The 15411-nt window shown below is 44.7% G+C and overlaps 1 protein-coding gene across 1 annotated transcript; it reads right to left on the bottom strand.

Moving 5' to 3' along the window:
* Window positions 1–376: 376 nt before the first annotated feature.
* On the bottom strand, window positions 377–14980 carry LOC125263949 (macrophage mannose receptor 1-like). Its single transcript, XM_048183149.1, has 6 exons — window positions 14504–14980; window positions 14050–14416; window positions 12172–12210; window positions 11735–12079; window positions 970–1311; window positions 377–805 (listed from the first exon to the last, which is right to left on the bottom strand). The coding sequence occupies exons 1-6, from the start codon at window positions 14978–14980 to the stop codon at window positions 447–449; spliced, it is 1929 nt and encodes a 642-aa protein (XP_048039106.1). The 3' UTR covers window positions 377–446.
* Between the last annotated feature and the right edge of the window lie 431 nt (window positions 14981–15411).

Consider the following 15411-nt stretch of genomic DNA (forward strand, 5'->3'; position numbering starts at 1 on the left):
GCTGAGGCACATAATGTTCTCATTGATTCACATTCATCCAGTCATTTCTAATATAAAGTCATGATTAATACATGAAACTCAATATAAGAGAGAGAAGTACCACAGAGATCCTTAAAACACAAATGAGGAATTAAAAAAACTCACACAATCTTCAGTTACATGAATTATATCATGATAAAACACAAAGAAAACTGTATAAACATATAATGACGAGTATATGATGCGCTTTGACCCCTCACAAAATTCAATTAATTCTGAAGTTAGTAAATAACAGAAAACGAGACAGAAATCATCTGGGTGCTCTTTTGGCCCAAATTGAATGATTTGGGTTTTATCATCGTTAAGTATCATGAAATTATTTTTAAGCCATATTTTGAGTTCATGCAGGCAAGCTGAAGTGAACACACAACCATTTGTTATCTTACATGAAACTTATGTGTATCCGTTCACTCTCCATATCTGCTGCAGATGAAGTTGAGTCTGTCAGTCTCAGGACGGCTGATCCAGCGCTGATCTCCTCCAGACTGAACTGCTCCAGATCTCACTGCAGAATCACAGTTCTCTGAATCATCAATGGCCCAGTTCTGATAGCACACGGTCTGTCCGCTCACCCAGAACCAGAGGCCCACAGTGCAGGAGTGACGTAAACCCAACCACACCGCCTCAGTAGACGCCTGTTTAACCACATTCATCACCTCACGCTGAATCTCTCCTGAATGAACCGAGACCAGATCCACATGATTCTGTCTGCAGTATCTCAGAGCTTCAGACCATGTCAGCTTCTCTTTGATCAGAATCAGTTTATCTGGACACAAAACAAACCACAAGCAGAAACTAGAGAGAGACTGATCAAAAACAACATGCAGAACAAACACTGTGGAGGAATTTGTCATGTCAGACATGTAGTGTGAACTTTAAGATATCTGGAGGTGATGGATGGATTGTGTGTGTTTGTGAGGATCTGCTCACCTTCATAACACACAAAAGGAAACTCTCTGTTGCAAGAGACGTCATTCCATTGTCCCTGAGCGTTCGGAATCTCTGCACAGTTTTCATTTCCTCCAGCATTATTAGGTTCACCAGTATTCCAGTATCTGAATGAGGAGTTACTCTGATCTGACCACTGCCATGAGTCTCTGAACAGACCGATCCAGACATCACCAGATATGCGACTATCAGTGATGAACTGCTGAAGCTGTTGACTCTCATTCTGGTTCCTCACACTGACCAGATCAATGTGTTTCTGTCTGCAGTAACTCTGAGCATCTCTCCAATTCTTCACCTGATTGACAAAGACGAGTCCTGTGTTCGCTTTAAGAAAAACAAATGGAAACAGATTCATGAATCAGTTTGTTCATTATTCTTATGCTGCTTTATGGTTTGATGTGAATAAGAGCAGCAGTGGAAACATCAGAAACAAGTGTCATTCAAAGACTGTTTCTACAGCTGATGATATATTAAATATTCACAATATTCATGATGATTTTGCTGATATAACATTAAGTATCATTTGCGATGATTTTAATATAACTTTATATTTCTTCATTATGTTTTGTTACACATTTCTCTAGAATACTTGATTCAGACACAAAGATCTGAATGAGAGAAACATCAAACAGATGAAGATGTTTCACTGCAGCTGAATATATTTGTTAACTAGTCTTTAGAAATATGTCAGTAAAAGTTCATTCAAAATCTTGGATTGTAGACTATTAACATACAAATTAACATTGTTGCAATATTAATATTAATTTCTGTCAGGACCACTATCGTCAAATATGATTGATAATTCATAGAGTTTGTATTGGCGGTATGGATCTGTTCTGGGCAAGAACTCCCTACGCATCCATGCAGCCTAGAATGGATAAGAGCAGGGAGAGCAGCAATAAACCCCCAAAACAAACCATATGCTGATATTCCCCAACACAACCTGAGTGCGAAAATCTGAATGCCATGTTTCATTAAAATGCAGTTACCTGAATGAGCCTAGACCAGGTTTTTTTTTTTTTTTTAATAAATGGGGGAAGCTTACACTCCTAGCGGCAGCAAATCTGATACAACAAGTATGTTGTAAATTATTAATTAACCAGCGTTTTTTTTTTTTTTTTTTAACACATATATTTATTAGGGAAAGCTTACACCCCTAGTGGCAATCTAGTCGGGGAAGCATACAACCATTGCCTAAAACCGTCTCGGGTTACGGATGTAACCCTGGTTCCCTGAGTAAGGGAATGAGACGCTGCGTGAAACGCATTGGGAACCTTCTGCGTGATATCGTCATTGAAGCACTCCTGTATCCAACCAATCGTGTAACGAGACGTCAGAGGCGGGTGACGTCACGGACCAGGAAACTATAAAGCATGCCCGGATGCAGAGAACGCTAGCTTCTGTGGAAAATCTGAAGCAAGCACTCGCAAGCATGCAGGGGTACGGCAAGAGACGCAGCGTCTCGTTCCCTTACTCAGGGAACCAAGGTTACATCCGTAACCCGAGACGTTCCCTTTCGTGCGAACTATCGACGCTGCGTGAAACGCATTGGGAACGCAATCCCAACTGTGCCGTACTTCAAATGCTTGCTATCTTAGCTCGACAGTACGGAGGACCCCGGAGTGGAGCCCACATCAAGGTTATAATATTTGATAAATGTGTGCTGGTTTGACCATCCAGCTGCATCACAAACGTCACTCATAGAGACGCCAGACATCAAAGCTTTCGATGCCGCCATACCCCTTGTGGAATGAGCGCGGACGTTAAAAGGAGAGGACTGTCCGACCACTTTATATGCAAGTGAGATGGCCTCAACCACCCACTTGCTCATCCTCTGCTTGGACGCCGGTCCACCTTTATTAGGAGAACCGTAACAGACGAACAATTGCTCTGTTTTACTCCACAGGGCAGCTCTGTGGACATAAGCGTCCAAAGCCCTCACTGGGCAAAGCAGATTTAGTTTTTCCTGATCCGAAGATATAAATGGAGGAGGATGAAAGGCTTGAAGCACAATAGGACCCGGGACATTGGTGGGGACCTTCGGCACATAGCCAGGTCTAGCATGAAGAAATGCTCTCACCATTCCAGGAGCGAACTCCAGATATGAGGGGGCCAATGAAAGGGCCTGAAGATCTCCAATTCTTTTTAGAGAAGTAATAGCAAGTAAAAATATCGTCTTTAAAGTCAGAAACTTTACAGACACCTCCTCCAGTGGTTCAAAGGGAGCCTCAGCTAACCCACGTAGAACCACTGATAAGTCCCAGACCGGGGTCCTTGTGTGCACTGGAGGCCTCAGCCTCAGTGTACCACGGAGGAAGCGTGACACGAGGGGTCTCGACCAACCGAGGAATCCCCCCCAACATGATAGGCTGATATAGCCGCAACATAAACCTTCAAGGTTGAATAAGATAAGCCCTCCGAGAATTTTTCTTGGAGAAAGGATAGCACAAAGCTGATAGGAGCACGGACAGGGTCCGTTTCATGTTGTCTACACCAGGTAGAGAATAAATTCCACTTATAAGAGTAAAGCTTCCTCGTGGAGGGAGCCCTGGAGCTAAGTATGGTCTCAACAACCTCAGATGAGAGACCAGCCTCTATGAACCTGTCCCCCTCAGAGGCCAGGCCCATAGTTTCCATAGTTCTGGGCGGGGATGTATTATTGCGCCGCCCGCCTGAGATAGAAGATCCCGTCTCAAGGGGAGCTCCATCAGAGCGCCGTCTATCATGGACACCAAGTCCGAGAACCATATTTGGGTCGGCCAGTATGGGGCCACCAGTATCAGGCTGACCCCTTCCTGGCGTACTTTCTCCAGGACTCGTGGGAGCAGAGCGAACGGGGGAAATGCATACAGACGTAGCCTCGGCCACGTCTGTACCATGGCATCCAGACCCAGGGGTGCCGGATGCGTGAGGGAGTACCAGAGCGGACACTGGGTTGACTCTCCCGAAGCAAACAGGTCTACTTGTGCCTGACCAAAGTTTTTCCAAATGAGATCCACCACTTCTGGATGGAGTCTCCACTCCCTGGGCCTCGGCCCCTGCCTCGACAGGGCGTCTGCCCCCACATTCTGACTCCCGGGGATATAGGCTGCCTTCAACGAAAGCAACTTCCCCTGAGACCACAGGAGGATCCGACGGGCCAAGTAATTTAGTTGGCGAGACCGTAGAGCCCCCTGATGGTTTATATAAGAGACCACTGACATATTGTCTGTGCGGACCAGCACATGGTGGTCTCTCAGGTCTGGGAGAAAGTGTTTTAGAAGTGTTTTGCTAGAAACACCGCCATCATCTCCAGCCAATTTATATGCCAGGAGAGTTGATGGTCCTCCCAAAGACCCTGAGCTGAGCGACCGCTCATGATCGCTCCCCAGCCCGTGAGGGAAGCGTCTGTCATAAGCATTGCGCGACGACCAGAGGCTCCCAACGCGGGACCCTGGGACAGGAACCAGGGGTCTTTCCACACGGCTAGAGCACGAAGGCATTGCCGTGTGACTTTGATCATTCGAAAAGGGTTCCCCCTCGGGGAAAACCCCCTGGTCCTGAGCCACCACTGTAGGGGTCTCATATGCAGGAGGCCAAAAGGAATTATGTTGGACGCAGCTGCCATTAGACCCAACAGTTTCTGAAACTGTTTCACAGTGAGAGACTGGCCTAACTTCACCCTTTTTACGGCTGACAGAACAGAGCTCACACGGGCAGGAGTCAGACGTGCCCGCATTGTTGTGGAGTCCCACATAACACCTAGATAATTGGTGGTCTGAGCCGGTATCAGCACACTCTTCTTGGCATTGAGCCTCAGCCCAAGCCTTTTCATGTGAGACAGAACAACATCTCGATGTTGAACTGCTTGTTGCTCTGAGCGAGCTAGAATCAACCAATCGTCGATGTAATTCAGTATGCGAATGCCCTGGAGTCTCAAAGGAGCCAGGGCTGCATCCACGCACTTCGTGAATGTGCGGGGTGATAATGATAGGCCAAACGGAAGAACCTTGTACTGGTAAGCTTCGCCCCCGAAAGCAAACCTGAGGAACTTCCAATGAGAAGGATGGATGGATACATGAAAGTAAGCATCTTTCAAGTCTATCGTCACAAACCAGTCCTCGGACCTGATTTGGGGAATGATCTGTTTGAGTGTAAGCATTTTGAATTTTAGTCTTTGCACCGACCGATTCAACACCCATAAGTCTATGATAGGACGAAGTCCTCCATCCTTCTTCGGAACTATGAAGTAACGGCTGTAGAAACCTGACAGCTTGCTGGGAGGAGGAACCCTTTCTATAGCTCCTTTTAGCAAAAGTGTCATAACTTCCTGTTCCATAACCAGAGACTGCTCGGGGGTCACCACTGTGGGAAGGACCCCATTGAATCTGGGCGGGCGAGACCCGAACTGAATTTTGTACCCCTTTTCTATCATGAGCAGCACCCAATTTGATATATTCGGTAGAGTTTTCCATTCTTCCAGAAAATCTACTAAGGGAACCAGTCTCTCGAGACTGGCCTCTGGTGTTTTTTTAGCACTTGGCTCGGCGCTCTGAAACGGCGTGCCGGCAGAAGTCAGCCGAATCAAGTGCAGGCCAACCCTCCTCAGAGCATTGGTGGGGACACGACGCACACTGGATGGTAAAAATAGCGTGGTCCCCGGAGGGCGCTGGATGGAAGCGGGGGCCAGGTGTTTCAACACCATGCTTCCTCCAGACGGGGGCCGCCCTCCTGGGTCCTGATCCACAGACATCAGGACCGCTTTTTAGAAGCCTTCCGCGCCACAATAACAGCCCGCAGGTCTGTCTTGGGCTGAGAAGGCTTCTGTGCAGCTCGCCCCTGTCCCCAGAATCTACGTGGGGGAGCACGGGCGGCCACACTAATTTTTTGTTGCGCTCTGTGGTGCGCTGAGGAGCTCGTTGCGGGCCGAGACTGCTCCCGCTCAACAGTCTCGGCGGGGATTTTAGATCGGCGGGGGAGGAACCTCTGAAACGCCGCAGATTGTTTCTTGGTCTCCTGGAACCTCTCGACGACAGTTGTGACTGCGTCACCGAAGAGGCCCGCAGGAGACAGCGGCGCGTCCATAAGGGCAGACTTATCTCTGTCCCTTATGTCGGAGAGGTTCAGCCACAAGTGCCTCTCCGTGGCCACCAGGGCTGCCATAGAACGGCCCACTTCTTTAGCCGTCTCCTTGGTGGCACGGAGAGCCAGGTCTGTCGCCATGCGCAGTTCCTGGATGCACTCAAATGTGGCCTCCCCGCTGGTATCAGAGCACTTCAGCTTGATAAGCTTGCAGCAGCGCCATGGTGTGAAGACATGCTGCTGCCTGCCCTGCTGCCGCATAAGCTTTGCCCACCAAGGAAGATGTAGTCTTAAGGGGCTTGGTGGGCAACGTCGGTGCTTTTAAGGACGATGCCGACTCGGGTGAGAGATAGCCCGCGAGCGTCTCTTCAACCCGGGGCATCGCCGCATAACCATACTGTTTCAGCCCCACGATGTTGCTATAGACCGAGGTCTGGGGGCTGAACACTCTGTGTTGGACCGGTCTATTCCATGATCTAGACACCTCAGTGTGTAGATCCGGAAAGAACGGCAAGCACCGACGTGGAGGTAATGACCGCGCGGGGAGAAAGCGCTCATCGAGTTTGCTTTTAGGTCTTACATCTCCCCGCTCTGCTTCTGGCCAGCTAATATTTAATTTGGCAACAGCTCTGGCCACTACCTCCATGAGCTCCTCATCTGCAGAGGAAGAGGATGGCGGTTCCTCTTCCGCTGCGTCGACACTCATCACATCAACATCCTCAGATGAAGACAGATGAAGTGCCGATGTCACTCCCCGAGGGGAAGAAACCGCTGGGCGTGCTTCCACCACGGCAGGAGAGACAGTAGGTCTGGCAGCTAAAGGGAGAGATAGGGCGGGGCCCGTCTCAACCCCCGCTGCCAGATCCATTTGTGAACCCCACGAATGGAGCCTTCGCTCTGCCTCGGCAGCAGCGGGACCCAATCCGCGGGGAACACCAACTGAGGCACCCTCCGTTTTATCAAAGAGTGCCTGGCGAGATCGCAGCACTCTGAGGGTGAGCCTTTCGCAATGCACGCAGACAGCTCCCTCGAGAGCTGCCTGCGTGTGCTCAACCCCCAGGCAAACAACACACATATCGTGCGTATCCCCATCAGGGATAAAGCGAGTGCAGGGATGGACACATTTCCTGAACTGCTTGCTGCTTTCAGCCGCCATTTCTTTATATATATTTGTGTCTTATGTGGTGTATGTATGTATATATATTTTTTGAAGCTCTTGTCCTCAGACAAAGAGAGAGATTTTAAATCACAAAAAATAAGACGCACAACAGCGATCTTAGACACACACACACTTGTTGCTGCAGCTCTTGTCCTCAGACGAAGAGTGAGACAAACAATATATTTGGACAGACAACAATAAATAAGACACACGGGATAACATAGAGTGCTTGCTGAAGATAACAGAAGCTAGCGTTCTCTGCATCCGGGCATGCTTTATAGTTTCCTGGTCCGTGACGTCACCCGCCTCTGACGTCTCGTTACATGATTGGTTGGATACAGGAGTGCTTCAATGACGATATCACGCAGAATGTTCCCAATGCGTTTCACGCAGCGTCGATAGTTCCCACGAAAGGGAAATAACTATTTTTATTTATTTATTTATTTCTCTTTCTCTATTGGGGGAAGCTTACACCCCTAGCGGCAGCAATCTGATACAACAAGCATGTTGTATATCACAGACGAGTATTAAACTAGTGGTAGTCTGGTCAGGGAAGCATACACCCACAGCAATAGCTCGGAGTTAGATGCAGCTAAGCAACGAAATACAGTGCTTCCTCATCATGAACTAGTGTTGCACGATATACCGGTACTAGAAAGGTATCGCGATACCCTGCTTTTAAAAACGGTCCGGTTCTTCATTTTATTAGTACCGGTACTTTGAGTGCCAGCTGTATTTCCTAATGTGCGACAGCAGGGGGCAGTGTGCATGCAGTGTGCTGCTTTTAAGGCAAATTGAGTGCGTTTATTCCTCTCAACTGCGCAACGGCTTTTATGGTGATGAAATGAGAGGTATGGTTGCATATACAGGTGCTCTTGCAGACCGTTCACAAATTGTTGAGAAAGCAGATGCACGAAGCGAAATATGGCATTATTTAGCTTACATTGCCGACAGTCAGGGCAAGCCCACGGACACCACAAAGACCGTCTGCAAAAGAATTTAAAAGAATTTAAAGAGCGACAGGTTAGTGAATGTGATACCAGCATTATGTTTATGCTCTCAAACATTAAATGAGTGTTTTTTATTTATTTTACTCGTGCAAACAGACCTGAGGTGTATTATTGAGTCCAAGTTTAATAAGTGATATCTGGTTGCAAAAATAAAATTAATTTAAAAATACATAAATATGTGAAGGGTATATACAGTTATTATATGTGACCAGTCACGGAAAGTAGGGACACAAGTCGGTTTTGGGGCATTTTGAGTTATTCACAGATTCTGAAAGTGCAGTCTCCAAGCTTTCCAACGATGTGTGACACATGGAAATCTGATAATATTTGGAGAAGTTGTGGCCATTTGAAGGTAGGCAATCAAGAAAGCTCAAGAGGGAGAAAAACCCCTTTAAAGTTTGTGCAGTTCTCACCTGTTCTCACCTGCTGGGAGTGACAATAGGGCTCATTTACATCTCATTTAGATAAGCCATACCCCCTGTAAAGCTGCATGGACCGCATACTATTAATAATAAAGGTTAATGTGCATTGTAAATGTCAGTAATTTATTTTTTTTTACTTTTATAAAAATGATTTAGAGGCTGAAATATGTGACTTTTTTTGTCAAAACTCTATTTGAACTTGTGCATTGTAGATAACATGTTGCAAGAAACTCCTTTAAAATCTGCCCATCATTTTTAATGTTATTATTTTAATGTTTATGTAAAGAAAAAGTACATATTGATGCTAATTTTATTTTTTATTTGCTGGTTTTCCACATAAAACTTGGTGAATTGACTTTTTGAACAGGATTCTGTGATAACCGTGATCATTTTGGTCACTAATCATGAAATGAAATGTTCTCACCTGAGAAGCCTGTTAAAGAAGAATAGGCAATCCAGGAAATAACTGGACTAACAGAGGCCAGAGATCGCTAATTATGGCTATTCAAAACACTTTTCAAGACAATAAATACACGATTGAGGCGATGAATGCATGTATTGACTGAATTTGCGTCTGAATAGCGCTGGCTCCGTGGGCGTGGCGTGATAATGAGCTGAATCACAGACTTCTGACATGGCTCTCTTTTCATACAGATTACATAAACACAGAAGGTTTGTTTTCGATTTGACTTACACATTTTAAAACTTGACATTTCAACGTTTTTTCAGACATAAGTATAATTTTTTTATGATTAGTATTCACTAAGTTACAGTTCATTTTCTGAGAACTATCAGATTGGACTTCGTTCAGAGGGAGATGAGAGATCACGCATCATGTTAGTTTTCTTTATTTTTCAAAAAGCACAACATTTTGTTTTTACTCTGAGTGTACACAAATAAAAGAAGACATTCTATAGTTTCAATTGATATATATTACTTATGTCTCTATGACAAAATATGATGGAGTATTTTAAGTCTGTTTTGCTGCAATGTGAAAAAAAACCTGCAAAACGCGCCGGCGCGTTACCCGACTCCAGAGAGGTAATGTCTTATTATGCCGCTTTCATCGTCGCTCAGATCGTCTTCAGAATCAGTGAGCGCTTGTTCATAAGCATCCGGCTTGTCGAAGAAGTACTTCAAAACATTTTCGGTGTAACGGCCACGGTTCTTCATTGAATTTTGATATCAGCTAGAGCCGGCCAGAGCGCTGCATAATAAGTAGCCACGCTTCCCAGTATGGAAATACACACAGACAATGACACGCCCCTACTGCGTGCTAGAGTCTCCGAAAAACAAGCCGATTTCGACCTCAAAATGTACGCTTTTAAATATACCAATACTGCTATCTCAAACACGGAAAGGCTTCTTCATGATCCCAACTAACAGATTCTGCAAAAAAACGAAAATCACCAATTTTGAAAAAAAATGCTTCTTTCTCATTTTGCTCGAGAGTTGTGCTGCCGACTTGTGTCCCTGGATTCCGTGACGGGTCACATATATGCTTTAATAACATTGCTCTAATTATTTACAGTAATACAATTTTTACAATAAAAATTACTTATTACTTTATAAATTATTTATTTTACAATCTTACTGTCAAAAACACCTAAATGTATAAAAAAAAGCATAACAGCAAATAATTTACAATTTTATTGAGCATGAAAATAATAAACATTAAAAATTATATTAAATCTAACTCTAACTTCATGGCAATGAAGCTCAAATCCAGAATTATCAGCCTGCACACTGGTGAAGAAAGAAAAGAAGTTCTGTCATATGTTATTTATTTACTATTTATTAGAAAGTTGCTCACTTAACACAGAATGTTGCAGTATTATCGGATATCATACAGAGCATAAAGTCTAAGACAACAGCTTAAGACAGCCACAGCAGAAAATCCGTTTGCTCAATGAATCATTGTTTTCCGGTCTCTACTGCAAAACTGCTTGAATCTGCGATGTATAGCGCTAAACACAGGCAATCCGACCAGTGTGTATGTTGCTATACAAACGAAAGCGCCCCGACCAGTGTGCAGCAATCGAGCATGTTGCCAATGATAACAGATAAGTAACGCACATTGCCAAATACAATCGCAAAAGCTTTGCAAAAACATTTATACTGAGAGGACTAGAAGCCTAAGCAACACTGATAGCTTTAGCAACAGCATGGGTTAGCTTTAAAACAATGACCATATGATATTTTTATATTTTATGTAATTGTGTTGTAAATTCTCTAGGTTCTCTAATGGCAGATTCCCACAATTATCCCAAGTGACAAGAAAAGATCAACATGTGAGTGAATCAGAAATTGATTTTAGTTGAAAGTGTGAAAAATATCCACAGTCTCTTTATGACCACATTAAAAAGTAGAAGCATTTAGTATTGCATTGCAATTTTGTACAACATATGGTGTATCTTTGTAGTGAAGCGAGCGCCACTACTCGCTTTGGGGAGGGGAAAAGTAGCGGGGAGGGGGAAAAAAAAAAGATGGCTTACTCACACAGCACTTCCATGCAGGGTGTACTTTATTTACAGTGCCAGTAAATAAGACAGTCCACAGTGAAGTATATGTACAGGTGCACACAAAATCACAAAAGTACCAAAACAACAAAACAAGAAAATAAAGACGAAAACTGAGTCCACAATATACAACGGTTTTGGGGTTTTGCTCGAGGTTCCACTGTAACACTCTCGCCGACATGGTTAACAAGCCCGGAATGTGAGTCTAGCCTCCCTTTTTATATGCCAGACTTCGCCCTTTTCTGGCATAATTCATTAAGATGTAAGTATTATACATTTGACATTTTAAACCCTTCACAACACTCATTAAATCAACATTAAACAACAATTCTCACCGGTAATTCAAATGCATATATTTATCATCCTCAATAAACAAAGAAACACGTAAACTTTCAACACTTACTTTACACATAATCTCCCCCCCCACACACAAGACAGAACTTGTTAAACTCTGGTTTAACTGGCTTCCGGTTGCGCTGCGCCGGCGTGACCAACCGTTACGTCATAAGCAGGCGCTACTTTATCGCATCCTTTCTATAAATAATGTTTATTGTCATTGTAGGGAGCTGAACTTACTGTTGTTAGATGAACTACAGATGAAAGCCCGGGTGTTATCACATGGCAAATCATGCCATTGTCCATTTCTCATCATAGCACAATCATGTCTGCCTTCAGGTTGTCCAGGAGCCCAGTTCAGATAGAGCGCAGGATCACCTGAAGACCACTGCCACTTCCTCTGCAGCCCAATCCAGACATGTCCATCATTCACAATCTTCTTCAGCTCGTTCATGTCGTTCATGTTGTCAACGGTGGCCAGATCTGTGTAATTCTCTCTGCAGTATCTCTGAGCTTCAGTCCAGGTCTTCTTCACGTTTATAAAGTGATACTGATGCTGAACACATTCAGATATGGAGCAGAGAGCTGTGAAAGAGAGGGTTTGATTTAATGCTTTTCATAACAGAGTCAAACCTGATGAAACTATAAACCATCAATAAAACAACAAACACACTCACCAATGAGAAGAAGAATGAAATATAGAGTTTGCTCCATTTCTGAGGAAGAAACACATTGAAAAACTCAGATATCAAACATTCACAGATTCTTTTTGGAGTAAAATATGACAGTTTCAGTTAGTATCTGAACAGCAGCATGAATTCACTGTACATAATCATTCAGACAATATTAACATCTCAAAGTCTAGTTGTGTTTGAAGAATGAACATGTGAGTTGTTCTTACTTTAGAGGTCGTGTGTTTCTGTCCTGAGTCTGATGTTTCTGTCTGCAGCTTCAAACAGTGTGATCATTATATCTGCTCTCATCCGTCATTCATCATCACATCATTTGTGTATTTCTCTGAAAACCCCTATTTCATATTCACTTCCTCTATATTTGTGTATTTGTCCAACTCTCTCCCTTTATTTGCATCTTGATGTCTGTGTCAGTCAGTGTCAGTCTATATGAATATGGACCTTAATTAAAATATCATGTATGTTTGTGTTTCTCTGTTTTGGGCCACTTTTTATCTGGTGCTGGTGACAAAGAGGGAGAAACGTTTTTCTGCTCTCATGGGCTTTCTTCTTTTCCCTCCTCTGAGAGCAGAGACCCCGGGTGTTGAGGAGGAGACATTCACAACAGAGACGAGATAAGTGAAGTTCACAACATAATTTTGGGAGGAGGGAACCCTAATCTTTCAATTACGACCCGAGCATATAAGCAGCTACTCACCCTGCTCTGGCATCAGTTGTTTCGATATCCCTCCACCTCCCCAACTCCACCACATAATTTAGGCATCTCATCTATCGTACTCCTCTTCCAGGCACTAGTAGTCCCTGGGGGGTATATCCAAGCTCGAGTTGAAGCTGCTTCCTCAAGCCCCTCCACAGCAGACAGCAAGCCAAATACACTTAACTTATTAGCTTAAAGATTTTATGAGGAAACAAACCCGTGAAAGACGTTAAAGTGCTCATATTGTGCTTTCATTCCCCTGAAGTTCATTTATAATGTTAGTAAAGGTTGTTGGACTCTCATTATCCCACTGAAATAATAACATCATCTTCTGCTGCTGTTGTTTCAGTCTTATTTCCTCTAAATACTTGATTGTGCTTGGCTGGAATACAGATATATATATATATATATATATATATATATATATATATATATATATATATATTGTTTTTCATGAGAATGTTTTAAATTTTTTGCTGCTGTTTACCGTTTATTTTCACTTTAACAAATATGAACTCATTTGCATGTAAACACATCCTCATCAATCATTTGCTTATGTCCACACCACATTTAGACATTCAAGATGGACAATATTTACATCTCTGACGTGAAACAGGATAAACAGTGAGAGTTATTGTTCTAGTCATATTCCATTATTACACTCACTAGGAGTGAGTGGAAGACCTTCCATACCCAGGAGATGAACTGAGGACCTCTGTCTGACACAATATCTTCAGGTATTCCGAAGTATCTGAACACGTGATTAAACATTAGCTCAGCAGTCTCCATGGCAGTGGGTAAACCTCCCAATGGGATCAGACGACATGACTTGGAGAATCGATCGATGACAACGAGGATGCAGGTATAGCCATTGGATGCTGGCAGGTCGGTGATAAAGTCCACTCCTAGGTGTGACCAGGGTCGGTTAGGAACAGGCAGAGGCGTGAAGATGGCGTGGGCTCTTGGAGATGGCACACTCCCTGCAGCCCTGCACGTACCTTCTGACGTCTGCTGCCATGTTCGGCCACCAGAAGCGCTCCCTTAGCAGCGAGAGGGTTTCATTGAACCCCGGGTGGCCAGTGCCAAGTGATGTGTGGGCAGTGTGAGTCAGTGGTGTGCGTCGTGCCTGGTGACGTAGAGCAAGCAAGGTGGGCAACCCGGTGGACCGTTCGTGGAGGCATTGGAGGAGGGTAATGTCTCTTCAGACCAGGAGATAGGACTTACGATGATGGAGCTTGGGAGGATGGTCTCTGGTTCTTTGGGTTTCTCCTCTGGAGAATGGAGGCAAGATAGAACGTCCGCTTTCACATTTTTAGAGCCTGGATGGTAGGAAATGGAGAAGTCGAAACGGGAGAAGAATAGGGCCCAGCGTGCTTGTCTTGGGTTCAGTCTTTTAGCAGCTCGTAGGTACTCCAAGTTCTTATGGTCAGTAAGGACAAGGAATGGATGTTTAGCTCCCTCCAGCCAATGCCTCCATTCTTCCAATGCCAGCTTCACGGCTAGGAGTTCTCGGTTGCCAATGTCGTAGTTGACCTCCGCCGGGTTGAGCTTGCGGGAGAAGGCGGCGCATGGATGGAGTCTACTTGGGGTCCCCTGCTGCTGAGACAAGACCGCTCCCACTCCTGTGATGGAGGTGTCCACCTCCACTATGAACGGCAGATCGGGATTAGGGTGGACGAGGAGGGGAGCGGTGGTGAAGGCTTCTCTGAGGATGTTAAAGGCGTTGGTGGCAGCTGGGTTCCAGGACAGAGACTTGGGCTGGTTTCGAAGCAGGTTGGTAAGTGGATGAGCAATGGAGCTGTAGTTCTTGATGAAGCGACGGTAGAAATTTGCAAAACCAAGGAAGCGTTGGAGTTCTTTAATGGTGGATGGAGTTGGCCAGGACTTGATAGCTTCCACCTTCCCCTCGTCCATCCGGATGCCACTGTGGTCAATGATGTAACCAAGGAAGTGTACAGAGGGTTGGTGGAATGAACACTTTTCAGCCTTCAGAAAGAGGTGGAATTGTCTCAGGTGCTTGAGGACCTCCACAACGTGGTGGCGATGTTCGGCCAGGCTCCGGGAGTAAATTAAGATGTCGTCGATGTAGACCAGCATGAACTTATGGAGAAACTCCCGGAGCACCTCATGTATGAAGTCCTGGAATACTGAGGGGGCGTTGACCAGGCCATACGGCATAACAAGATATTCATAGTGGCCAGTAGGTGTGACGAAGGCGGTCTTCCACTCGTCCCCCTTGCGTATCCGGATGAGGTTATACGCACTGCGGAGGTCCAGCTTCGTGAACACAGTGGCACACAGTGGCACCACAGAGATGTGGTATTGTGGGTTGTAGACTAGAGTTTTTGCTTCAAAATGATGTAAAATTATCCTGCCTGCTCGTTCATATAAAACAATAGAGAGATTTAAATTTTCTAAGACATTTTTGGTCAAGAAACACAGTGTGCGTGGAGGCGTGAATAATCATGAATTATGAGATAATTCACACCTGAGAAGACAAAAGAATTGCATAATGAGCTGTAATGACC

This window comes from Megalobrama amblycephala, linkage group LG3 (assembly GCF_018812025.1).
Source record: "Megalobrama amblycephala isolate DHTTF-2021 linkage group LG3, ASM1881202v1, whole genome shotgun sequence".
NCBI classification, from domain to species: Eukaryota; Metazoa; Chordata; class Actinopteri; order Cypriniformes; family Xenocyprididae; genus Megalobrama; species Megalobrama amblycephala.